The sequence below is a fragment of the Pipistrellus hanaki genome, assembly GCF_964339955.1.
Source record: "Pipistrellus hanaki genome assembly, chromosome: 1".
Taxonomy (NCBI): Eukaryota; Metazoa; Chordata; class Mammalia; order Chiroptera; family Vespertilionidae; genus Pipistrellus; species Pipistrellus hanaki.
In genome coordinates this window covers 45,693,022-45,706,779 of record NC_140503.1, presented here as the reverse complement: position 1 = coordinate 45,706,779, position 13,758 = coordinate 45,693,022, and the positions used below count along the sequence as shown (strand labels likewise).

The 13,758-nt window shown below is 34.7% G+C and overlaps 1 protein-coding gene across 1 annotated transcript in view; it reads right to left on the bottom strand.

The window, feature by feature from the left end:
• Positions 1-13,758, bottom strand: part of VPS13C (vacuolar protein sorting 13 homolog C) — a 176,898-nt gene that overhangs the window by 63,853 nt on the left and 99,287 nt on the right. The window contains exons 43-49 of the mRNA XM_084886331.1: positions 13,316-13,483; positions 11,697-12,001; positions 10,021-10,168; positions 3,711-3,861; positions 3,244-3,353; positions 2,271-2,440; positions 211-458 (exon numbers count right to left, since the gene is read on the bottom strand). Of these exons, the coding sequence (XP_084742457.1) occupies positions 211-458; positions 2,271-2,440; positions 3,244-3,353; positions 3,711-3,861; positions 10,021-10,168; positions 11,697-12,001; positions 13,316-13,483 (1,300 nt within the window). The remainder of the gene's footprint in view (positions 1-210; positions 459-2,270; positions 2,441-3,243; positions 3,354-3,710; positions 3,862-10,020; positions 10,169-11,696; positions 12,002-13,315; positions 13,484-13,758) is intronic.

Here is a 13,758-nt window from a genome sequence, read left to right as displayed (position 1 = left end):
TAGATAGATAGATAGATAGATAGATAGATAGATATTCTACCTCTTTTTTTATACTCTACCTCTTCTAAAAAATCTGTTTACTAAAATTTTTCTATAAAATGTTTAAATTTAAAGAATAATTTTACATTCTTAGTTTCCACTTCTCTTTTTGCCTACTTGTAATTTTTGTTAAAATATACAGCTGTCATCTGTGACAGAAACTCTGCTAACCTTTTTCTATCTTGAGTTTTGCTGTAGTCTGTCGCAGTGGAATCTGTACTTCTTTTGCCGTATTTTCTGAACTCTGAGGCATAGCTTTGATAAAGAAATCTGCCACAGTCATCAGAAATTCCACACTGGCACATACATACAACTTGTCAAGAACAGCATCAAGATGACTTCTTCCATCTTTGCCTTGTTTGTAACTTATATCAATCATAGAACTGTTGTTATCTTGGTTGTTCTTCCTATCAATCATTCTGAAAAAATATACATTCATTATTTTGTTTCTGCTAGATGAATTAAAAAGATGTAAAATTTCTTATACATATATGTACGTATATATATATTATATATGTATATACACACACACACATATACACATACCTTATATATTTCATATATATATCTTAATCTTTCTTTCTCATCTGAACATAAAATAGACCTCTATTAACTAGAGTCTAATTAGCTAATGAGCATTCAAAACATGGTCTCCTTATCTCTACAGCAAGATTCAAATTCAAATTATTGGGCAGTTACAGGATATTTTATCATTATAATGCAATACTAGAAAAACAATCACTGTTGGGAGAAATTTCAACAATTAGCTAAAGACATTATTGTGGTCCCACAAAATTTAAAGGGCACCTCTTTAGATTATTTACCAAAATAAAACCTCCTCATCTCCAAAAATCATCCTATACAAGTTAAGTCCAAACGTATTCAATATAATTCAAATCAGCCAGCGTTCATCAATTGACTGCAGTGATAATTCCCACACAGGACATGTGCTGGAAAGAACAGACTACCAAAAAGATGATGTGCTTTAATCACCATTGGGTAGGCAGCTGTGGACAGCCACCTCAAATATGAAATGTGAAAACAAAAAGCTGGATGCACGGCAGCATTATGTTCTCATTTACTCATCTCTTAGAAAAACAAAGGGCTCAGAAGTATCCAATATGAATCTGAGTTTAGGTAGCAGCACAGTTTTTTTGTTGTTGTTTCATTTAAAAAAAAAAAATTTAAGGACAAAAATATTGTCTCATCATTTGGGAAAGAAATAAAAATATCATTAGTCTATTTAAAGTTATACATTCCTCACTCTATAGCAGGCTAATATAAGTTATTCTTTCAGAAATGTGTTGATAATATGAAAATGCTAGGAATTCCACTTCTATTAAAACTTTGAGAGAAATTTCACAGAACTGTTTATAGACAAAATAAATAAGACCAAAAAAAGTTTATATATAATTTTAAGGGTTTTAAAAAAAGATTCTGCCTACTACTGGTAACAATTTAGAAAAATACATTACCAATGGGCTACCCCATGTGGATTTAACTATTAAAATTCTTTTTCTTTTTTTTAATATATTTTATTGATTTTTCTTACAGAGAGGAAGGGAGAGAGATAGAGAGCTAGAAACGTCGATGAGAGAGAAACATCGACCAGCTGCCTCTTGCACACCCCCCACCGGGGATGTGCCCACAACCAATGTACATGCCCTTGACCGGAATCGAACCTGGGACCTTTCAGTTCGCAGACTGACGCTCTATCCACTGAGCCAAACCGGTTTCGGCGATTAACTATTAAAATTCTTATATTCTCGCTGGGACCGGTTTGGCTCAGTGGATAGAGCGTCAGCCTGCGGACTGAAAGGTCCCAGGTTCGATTCCGGTCAAGGGCATGTACCTGGGTTGTGGGCACATCCCCAGGGGGGGGTGTGCAAGAGGCAGCTGGTCAATGTTTCTCTCTCATTGACGTTTCTAACTCTCTGTCCCTCTCAATTCCTCTGTGTAAAATCAATAAAATATATTTTTTTTTAAAAAAAATTCTTATATTCTCTTGATTTCTGCTTCTAAGAATACTCCAAGTTATTATTAAACTTGCCTTTAATTCAAACCTTAAAGCAAATGAATTTGATGTCAGCACTTCTTCTTAATACTCTTCAAATTGCAGTATGACCAAAGACCTCTTTTGATCATCCCAAGCCTAGCAATCAATGCCTGGTAGCAAATGACAGGTGTAATGTCAACCTTAACAATGTACAGCAAATTCGGAAACGACAAACCTTGATGTTGCTCTCTCAATGCCTTCTCTAAGATCATCAAGGGTACATGTCTTAAGTTTAATGCCCACATTCATAGAACCATCCTTAAACATCTTCCCCGAGGAAGCCATAAAATGTAGTCTGAGTTCACCAAGCCGGAAACTGTCATTATGAAACGAAAGTTTGGACTCCTGTAGTATATTTCAAGCAAAAGAATCAATTAACTTTAAATATTATGTAATTACTTGTAAATATATTTTTAACTAAGAAATTAAAGGCAAATCAATATCACAAATTTTAAAAATTCATGAAGAAGGTGGGACCTGTGTCTCAGAAACAGAGTGGGATTAGACAGGGTAGAGGAAGTCAATGAGAAAAAAAACAAAGAAGACATTTGTAATATTTTCAACAATAAAGATTTTTTTTTAAAAAGACACTACATAATAAAAAAAAATAGCTTTCTAAAACACCACTGATACATTATTTAGTTCAAATAATTATACATTGGACCTTAGTTCTTCAATTCATTAATGAGTATCTGGAACACAGAATACATATAAATTTTTTTCAATGAAAACATAGCTAATGCTTATATATCATAAATAATCATAAATTTAAAAAATATTCCCTTAAGGTTCCAAAGCCACTACTAAGTTATTCTCCTTAAATAGTTATATATACTTATTATCAAGCTATATAATAAAACTGTGCATATAATTAGTTCCTCATTAGTGTAAGATTCTTCTATTAGTGATGGATTTAAGTGTTTTAGTGCTAATATTACGTAGAACAAAATTTAAAAATTGCCTTTGCCTAGTAGTATTAACAACACCAACAAAGTTAAGTCAGAGAGCAAGACCAATATATGTTCTGTAATCAAAACAGAATTTCACAGACATATTAATTTTTATGAATAAACATATCAAAATGCCAATATTCCAAATTCAATAAAGAGCTGAAGATTTATTTCTAAATACAGAAAGTTAGTACATACCTGGTTGATATCATTGTTATAAAGAACAATAGAAAGAGATTCAAAGTGAAAGTCAAATTGCAAAGTGACACTCTGATCCACTGAAAGCTGTGAGGCCGCTAAATCTTGTTCTGATGGTTCAAACATAAATATGAAAATTAAAAAAACTTTTAGGTAGGTGTATGATTTCAGTTATATTTTAAAAGTCAGGATAATTTATTATCCTAAATTTATATCATATTTTCTACAATTATGTAAATCATATTACGAGACAATAAAAATGCCAATGATTTGTTCCATATATATTCAGCACAGCAGACACTGAGCATACATACCTCCTTCCCCTGGGAGCTTTTCCACAGTAAATAATACAATACTGAATCAGTTCATACCATATTATGCTGGACAACTAAGAAAAAGCACTAAATATAAATATGGCATTAATGCTCATTTTTATCCATAATCAAATAAAAAATCTTCAATTTTACCTTTGAGGTGGTCAGGTCCACTCAAAATATCTTTTCTTACTCTTACAGCCTCTTGGGTAGATTGTGTAGAGCTTGGCTGTGAAGAAGCTTCTCCAAGATTTTCCAGCAAAATTTTCATTAAAACTGTTAAATCATCTTCACTGAGAGCAACCTAAAAACCAAAAATAAGTTGTTATAAATATAAATTAATTTTAAAAAATGCAGAATATCATATCTATGTCTTAATTTATGGTTCCTCAAATTAACTGACTGTTCATCTAACTTTAAAAACAAAGTTAGCTTATTCTCCACATAGTATTTGTGGGATTTTTTTTTTTTTTTTGCTTCCTTTTTGCAATTAATTTCAAATTTTGAATCACTGCAGTCAGAGAATATACTTGATATAGTTTTAATTATCTTAAATTTGTTGAGGCTAGTTTTGTTTCCCAACATATAGTCTATCTTTGAGAATATTCCAAGTGCACTAGAGAAGAATGCGGAATGTGGTGTTCTGGAATGAAAGGCTCTGTAAATGTCAATTATGTCCATTTGGTCTAATGTGTCAATGAAGGTTGATATTTCTTTATTGATTTTCTGTTTGAATGACCTATCTATAGTTGTCAGTGGGGTATTTAGGTCCCCTGTTGTGATTGTATTTTTGTCATTTTCTCCCTTTAGTTCTGTTAGTAGTTGCTTTACACATTTCGGTGCTCCCTGACTGGATACATATATTGAGAAGTGCTACGTCTTTTTGATGTAGTGCCCTTTATCATTATAAAATGGCCACCTTTGTCTCTTGTTACCTAATTTTTTAAGGTTTTTTACTGATTTTTGGAGAGAGGGAGAAAGAGAGAGGGAAAGAGAGAGAAGCATTGATGGAAACATCTATTAGCTGCTTCCCGCATAGCCCCCACATGGGATGGAGCCCACTACCCTCGCACATGTCCTGATTGAGAATCAACTCGGCAACACTTTGGTGAACAGGATAATGCCCATCCAACTGAGCCACACCAGCCAGGGTTCTTCTTACCTTTTCTTTATCTGGAAATCTATTTTGTTACATATAAGTATGGCCATACCCGCTTTTTTATGGATGCCATTTACTTAAAGAATGGTTTTCCACCCTTTCATTTAAGTCTGTATTTGCCTTATCAGCTTAGAGGTGTCTCCTGAATATAGCGCATGGTTGGGTTTTGTTTTTTGATCCAATCTGCTATTCTGTGCCTTTTTAGTCAATTTACATTTAAAGTATCTCAACATAATACAGGCCATTTATGACAAGCCCTCAGCTAATATGATAGTCAGTGGTGAAAAGCTGAAAGCTTTTCCTCTAGGATCAGGAACAAGACAAGGATGCCCATTCTCACCACTGTTATTCAACATATTATAGTTCTGGAAGACCTAACAAGAGCAATCAGGTATGAGAAAAAAATAAAAGAAATCCAAGTTATGAATGAAGAAGTAAAATTGTCACTTTGTGCAGATGACATGATTTTTTACATAGAAAACCCTAAAGACCCAACCAAAAAACTATTTAAAACAATAAAAAAAAGAATACAGTAACATTACAGGATATAAAGTCAATGTACAATAACCCAATCCATTATAATATAGTAATAATGAAATTTCAGGAAAATGGAAAAAAAAACAATTCCCTTTGCAATTGCAACAAAAATAAAATAAAATACCTAGGAATAAACTTAATAAAAGATGTGAATGACTTTTATACTGTAAACTACAAAACATTATTGAAAGAGATTGAAAAAGACACAATGCAATAGAAAGATATTCCATATTAATGGATTGGAAAAAATAAACATAGTTAAAAGGTCCATATTACTGAAAGCAATATAAAGATTTAATGCAATCTCCTTCAAAATCCCAATAATATTTTTAAAGAAATATAACAAAAAAATATCAGATTTATATAGAACCACAAAAGACCCAGAATAGCTAAGGCAATCCTGAGAGAAAAAAAACAAAGCCAGAGTTATCACACTCTCTAACTTTAAATTATAATAATCAAATTATAATAATCAAAACAGCAAGGTATTAAAGGGATAAGCAAAAAGAAAAAAAGGAAGACTCATGGATACAGACAATAGTACAGTGATTTGCACTGCATGGGAGAACATATTTGCCAAAGCTATTTCAGATAAGGGTTTAATCTCCAAAATTTACAGAGAACTCATACAACTTAACAAAATGAAGATAAACAATCTACTCAAAATATGGGCAAAGGATTTAAATAGAAACTTTTTGAAAGAGGACATACGGAAGGCCAAGAGACATATGAAAAAGTCACTAATCATTCAAAGAGATGCAAATCAAAACAAGATACCATCTCACACCTTCAGAATAGCTATCATCAACAAAAGACAAGTGCTGCGAGGATGTGGAGAAAAAGAATCCTCCTGCATGGCTGTTAAGAATGCAGACTGGTGCAGCCACTGTGGAGAACAGTATGGAGTTTCCTCAAAAAGTTAAAAATGGACTCCCATTTGACCCAGTATTCCCATTTCTAGGACTATAGCTCAAGAAACCAGAAACACCAATCAGAAAGGATATATGCACCCCTGTGTTCATAGCAGCACAATTTACCATAGCTAAGATTTGGAAACAGCCTAAGTGCCCGTCAGCAGATGAATGGGTTAAAAACTGTGGTATATCTACACAATGGAATACTATGCCGCTTTAAAAAAAGAAGGAACTTTTACCATTTGCAACAGCATGGATGGAACTGAAGAGCATTATGCTAAGCGAAATAAGCTAGTCGGAAAAAGATAAATATCACATGATCTCATTCATATATTAGATATAATGATCAGCAAAGACCTAACTATAAAACCTGAAACAATAAATTACATGGGAGAAAAGAGGTACTAAACTTATGGACCTTGGTCTTCGAGAACATTTTGTGAATTTGACTCTAAAGTCAAGAGAAGTAAAGGCAAAAATAAATGAATGGGACTATATCAAACTAAAGAGCTTCTGTAACACAAAAGAAAGCACTAACAAAACAAAAAGGTAAACAACTGAATGGGAGTCAATATTTGCAAACAACTCCAAAAGGAGACTAACATCCAAAATATATTTTTTTTAAAAAGAAAAAACTCATACAAAGCAACATCAAACAATTCAATTTAAAAAACTGGGCAGAGGATCTGAGTAGACACTTCTCCTAAGAAGACATACAACTGGCTAACAGATATATGAAAAGATGCTCAACTCACTAGCTAACAGAGAAATGTAAATCAAAACTACAAGTTACCACCTCACACCTGTTAGGATGAATATTACCAAGAAGACAAGTAATAACAAGTGTAGGAGAGGTTGTGGAAGAAAAGAAACCCTCTGAACACCACAGTATCCTTTGTCCCTCAAAATTAGGCCACTGTTGCCAGAGAAATTGCCTGATTCTCAGTCTAAATAGAAGTGGGAAGATATGTTAGCATGAGATAATAACTAGGGATCACTTATTTGTCACAAGCCCCCGTCCTCAGATAACAGACGTCTCTGTAACACCCTAGAACTTCCTGGTGTATTCATTTCCACTTGTGATACCAACCACAATATCGCAACTGCCTGAAGATTAACTAACTTCACCATGCCTTTGGTTTCCTATGGGTGAAAAGAGCAACCATATCATATACATAGTGATATTCACTAAGTCTGAAGGTCAATTTGAGAGGCAGCCCCATACTTCTTAAAGAACTGTTAAGCTGATGGACCCAAAACAACTTCTGATGTTACCTGCCTGACACCCTTTCTCAGATGCATTCTGGGCCCAAGAAAATTAATACACGTCCTGACTAAGGAAGAACTGTTTAAAGAGGCCTCGATCTCTGTCAAATTAGGCAATGGAGACCATACTCATTAGGCTGCACTTTTTTTAGTTAAAGTAATAACCATCGTTAGATGCTTAACTGGTGATACTTTCTTGTCTTCTTTTGAAATACATAAAACATAAAGGAAAAACACAGAGAATACTATAATCCTCCCCAGAGTATGTACCTGAGTCAAATCTTAACAAATTCCTATATTTGATTCAGATCTTTTCCCCGTTATGGTTATGGTTGAAGCCCCATATTTACTTCTCTGAGTCCTTATTCCCTTCTCCTTTCCTCCTCAAAGAAAAACAATATCCTGAATTAGAGAATTATTATTTCCACACATGCTTTCTTACACTTACCACTATAAACAATACACAGCACTGTCCATTAGCTTGCTTGTTCTAAATTTTGAAATGATATAGAAATGCACTATCACTCTGCAACTCAATTTTTTTCATTTTTACATTTAAGATATATCTGTTTTGCTTTGTACAGTTCTAGCTCCTTCACTTTATTTTATATTGTATTTTATATGTCATAATTTGATCCACATCCTCCAACTGATAGAAACATTTAGATTTTATTTGACTTCATTCTTTCAAAGAAAGGGAAATGGGACAAATATTAGTCCTAAGATCTAATGTTTTAAAAATAAGGGAGAAATTAAGAGTTGTCCCATACTCTGCAAAAGAGAACTCTCTATGAATACCCTAAACAGACACTGTTCCTCATATAATGTATCTGCTCAAACTACTCACAAGGACATTCCTACAACAAATTTCAATTTTAACTTCTTCCCTAGTGGAACTCAGCTCCTTTGACCCTTTCTATTTTATCTTAGAACTAACTTTGAAATAATCACAAATATCAAAAATCACTAAATTACTCAATTTTTATTTGTTTTTCACACACTCTTTTTTATTTAATTACTCTCTCTAGTACCTTGTCCCCTACTGTTGGGCTTCAACTATTTCACACACAGGCACACAAGAATCATAAGACACCTACACTTGTATGACCATCTTCAACCAGTATCATCCTCCCCTATGAGCCTATACATGATATTCTAACCACCCTTTAAGAAAAATTGCTGTATTTACATGCTTATCAAATAAACACATTCACTTACCTTAAATGACCACTTTTATCATTAAGAGTGATTTTATAAAAATACTATTAATGTGCTTTGAATATAATATCTAAATATCACTTTATACTCTTAAAATTTAACTGCCTTAAAACTTTATTCAAATTTTCCAAAATTACTAATAATATTATCCGTGAACTCCAACAGGTTTTATCTCAGCCTTCTTACTGGCTTTACCAAATATTTGACTAAAATAAAATAAAGAAAAGTGTAGAAAACTAGAACGACTTCATTTGCAGTTAAAATATCCCTTTTAAGGTATAATCACTTGTGATGTGCACTAGAGCTGCACTATGATCAATGATAAAAGGCTGTCTATCAATACACATCCATCTACACTAATGAAAGAGAAACATGCAAATTAACCATCCTGCTACACCAAGCCATGCCCACCAGCCAATCAGGAGCAAGTGATCAGTTGGAGGTGATCAGGACAGCAAGGGAGGGGGGCAGTTTGGAGTGAACAGGCCAGCAGGGGGGCAGTTGGGGGCAAGCATGCCAGCAGGGGGGCAGTTGGGGGTGATCAGGCTGGCAGGGGGGCATTTTGGGGCAAGCAGGCCAGCGGCAGGGGGCAGTTGGGGGCAAGCAGGCCGTCAGGCAGAGTGGTTAGGGGCAATCAGTCAGGCAGGTGAGCGGCTGGAACCAGCAGTCCTGGATTCTGAGAGGGATGTCCAACTGCCCGTTTAGGCCCAATCCCTGTAAACCAGGAGGACATCCTTTGAGGAGGCCCAGATTGAAGAGGGTGCAGACTGGACTGAGGAACACCCCCCATGCACAAATTTCATACACCAGGCCTCTAGTATTAAGCATAACCAGAAGATATGTTTTTCTATCGATTTAAGAGAGAGGAAGGGAGAAGGAGAGAGAAAGAGAAAAACATCAATGTAAGAGACAAACATTGATCGGTTGCCTTCCTTTTGCAACCCAAAAAGGGATTGAACCCGCAACCTTTCTTTTGGTGTATGGGATGACACTCCAACATACTAAGCCACCCAGCCAGGGCAATTTTCTTTTTTCTTTTTTCTTTTTCTTTTTTTTTTTTTTTTTGTTAATCCTCACCTGAGGATATTTTTTCCATTGTTTTTCAGAGAGTGAAAGACAGGACGGAGGAGGAGAGAGAGAAACATCAATGTGAGATAAACAATACATCAACTGATTGCCTCCCACAGACTTCCAAACCAGGAGCAGGGAGCAAATCTGCAACCCAGGTACTTGTGCTTGACTAGGATCAAACTCTCGACGCTCTGATTCAAGGTGTGATGCTTTAACCATCGAGATACACAATCCAGGGCACTGGCCAGGGCAATTTTCATACACACACACACACACACACACACACACACACACTTACCTGCATAGGTTTCAATTTTCCTTTTATCTCCATCCCTGGAATTTGCACATACCATGTTGCTGCTAAATTTCGCTGTACAGTCAAAAGCATGTTGACTGGTTTTAAAATTTCAATGTCATATTGTGGCAAACCAGCCTCCAAGATAGTTCTGGAAGATAAGCAAGAATCTATTTTATATTTTTAAAATTTACATTTTAAAATTAAGACTATCATATTATTTAAGTTTCCATACAGCATTTTCCTAAATAATAAGGGCTGCTATCAGAATTCTTTTAGAACAAACTCCTTTTCACAGATCAGTCGAATCAAAGTAAATCAAGTTTACATGCAGAGTTCTCTAAAACAAAACTTATGCTGATTTCAAAGACACAAATTTCATGAAGTATGATTATTACACTACTGACTATATTCACAAGAACTATTTAATAATGGCAATGTCTTTAAAATAAATGTTACATCCTCCTCAAACATGGAGGACAAAGAAAATGGCAGTCTATTTAGCCCTTAGTTTTGGTACTTCAAATTGTTGGTACTTCTCCAAATTAAAGGGGGGGAAATCATCAAACCCATAAGTTAAGCAAACATATGGTAGCAGTAATTTCTGGCTTGTCTACCAACAACCATTTACACAATCAAGTAAGTACTCTTGTCATTTAACAGAGCCAACCCTTTCTAATTTATATTCAACAGGAGGCCTGGTGCATGCAATTCATGCACCAGGGGGTAAGGTGTCCCTCAGCCCAGCCTGCACCCTCTCTAATCTGGGACCCTCAAGGGATGTCTAACTGCCCGTTTAGTCCCGATCCAGATTCCTCTCATAATCCAGGACTGCTGTCTCCCAACTGCTCGCCTGCCTGCCTTCCTGATTGCCCCTAACCGCTTTTGCCTGCCAGCCTGATCATCCCCTAACCACTCCCCTGCCAGCCTGATTGATGCTTAACTGCTCCACTGCCAGCCTGTTTGCCCCTAACTACCATCCCTTTCAGGTCTGGTCACCCCTAACTGCCCTCCCCTGCAGGCCTGGGTCCCCCCAATTGCCCTTCCCTGCAGGCCCGGTCACCCCCAACTTCCCTCTTCTGCCGGCCTGGTCACCCCTAACTGCCCTCCCCTTCAGGCTCGATCGCCCCCAACTGCCCTTCCTTGTAGGCCTGGTCCCTCCCTGATGGCCATTTTGTGGCAGCCATCTTGTGTCCACATGGGGGCAATCATCTTTGACCACATGGGGACAGCCATCTTGTGTGTTGAAGTGACAGTCAATTTGCATATTATTATTTTATTAGATAGGATAATCCTTTATAAACCTCAGAGATAATTCCAAAATGTGATATGGTTTAGAAATAAGAAATAAATCTTAAATTTTATTACATTTTAAGCAGCTTTCTCCCATCTACAATGGGAGAAAAATAAACCTAAATTATTATTAGGTAAATTGTAATTTGTAACAGGAAATGTTTATAGACTTTAAAAAAGTCATATCATAAATTTAGTAAAACAAAATGCAGATACTGTACTATAACATACATACTCTGCTACTAACCACTGATCAAATACCGATAGTCAAGGTTTCATAATTAGAAAAAATAAGCAGAACCACAAATCATTAGAGTATTTTACCCCTGGAAGGAGTCTCTGAAATTCTATTTATACTAACATACAATGTGATTCTATATTTATACCTGGAGAGTTTCAACTGAGTGAGTTGAATGTTCATTTTGTCAATAACTGGAGGAAGAGAATAATGTTCCATAGTAACTAAGCTAAATTTGTTTTCCACTCTGATTAAACCCAGATCAGCTATCACAGCATTAGGTGATACTGAAGACTGAGGAATGATAATAACTGGTGCTTTCAAATTGATATCCATCAAAAGGCGGAAACTCTTCTGAGCCAAGTCTTTCATGCTGGAAGCAGCTCTTTCTGCAGCCTGTACTGTGGCTGCGCTCAAAGCTTCTTTGGCAGTTTGGAAATTATTGAGGAAGTTCTGTTGAAAGAGAATGATATTTAGAGTTCCCCCAAAACAACATTTATTTAAAAAGGAAAAACTTTAGAAACTATTTACTTTTAAAAAATTAAATAAGAGATGTTATTTATTATTGTGTTTATGGAGAGAGTAAAATCTAGGAAAATATACTCCTAAATATTAATAATAATTACTTCTAGGGAAGAAGAGTCCTTTAACTTTCATTTTATATTTTTCAGAATATTTGGTTCTTTTGACAAATTTTGGTAATAATTTTTTATTGAATTTATTGGGATGACATTGTTTTACAAAGTCAGACAGGTTTCAAGTAACAATTTTTTAAACTCCTTTTTATCCATGAATGTTAGTCATTTTAAATTCAAATCTAAATGAAGAATGGAGGAGAGCACTTTACTTTCCCCAAATTAGGTTCAAATCTATTTTTCTAGGTCACATGAGTAAAATTATTCTTAGAAACTATGGTTTTATCAGCTTATTTCTGAAGATGTTTTTAAAGTACTGGTATACTCAGACAGAAGATGCTTAAATGTCTACAATCTTGCTATCATTAATAAGAATCAAAACTTCTTTATTTAGAGTAAGATGGATTTTACCTCAATTTTAACTAAATACAACTATTCTCCCAATAAAGGAAAGATCATTCTTAGAAATAACATTCCTGACGCTCATCCATTAGTAATACAAAACAACCTAAACTCCCCTCATGCCAAAAATTACTTCCCTGAGAAGTAAAACATGGCCCTCTCCTTCTCCCCTTCTCTCCTCCCCGTAAGAAAAAATAATAACAAAATAAAATATGATAGGTTTAAATAGAAATCTATGACTTGCAAGCTTTGAATTTTAGCCCTGCTAAGAGGCATAGGTAGATTTAGCCCACAATACTTACATGGAAATAAATGACTTTTACAAAAGAATTTTATGGCCTTATTGATCGCAATTATAATCAAAAGCTGTAAGTTCCAATATTAGTCCTTCAAATCTCGACTAATTTCCTTAAAAAATTATTTTACCTCAATACCTTTAAGGGTATTTCATAAGACAAATAAGACCAAAAGCCCTAAATCTTTTTAAGTACTTTTAAATATATAACTATGAAAATGTTAAAGCATAATAGTTTACTTGTTCAAAACAATGATAACAAAAAATCATTTGGTTATCCTCATGTAGATGATTTCTTTAACTATAATGTTCTATTCAGCATTTGGGAGTTTACACATAACCCTTTTAGTAAAAATTTTGACTATCTAGGTTCAAATACATAGGCAAAGATATTTGGGCTTCAGTGAAAAAAAAAAATTTTAAAAATAAACTTACCAGAAGAGTCATGAAGAATTTATGAACATAAACAATTTGAATACAGCCCACTTTGAGACTAAGTTTGCCATCTACTTTAGACATATCGGCATAGGCCTTTCCTTCTGTGGCCTCTGGATAAAGAGTCATTTGGAACCTAAAGACTTCATCTCCCAAAATAGAGACAGCCTAAAAGTATTAAATTAACTGGTTACTACATCAAAATATCTGTATTCTAAGTAAGTTACACCATTTCAGAATCTGTGATATGTAAAGAAGCACCATTAAATAAACTTTCAACAAATTATTAGTTAAAAACATATTTGACAATAATTTTTCCTATATCTATAAAAATTATTTTATGAATGTAGAGATCAAGCACTTAATTGGTCAGAAAAAAACTTTTACAAATCACTTAGCCCACACACACTGTGAAAGCAGGCTATGACTACATTCATGACTAG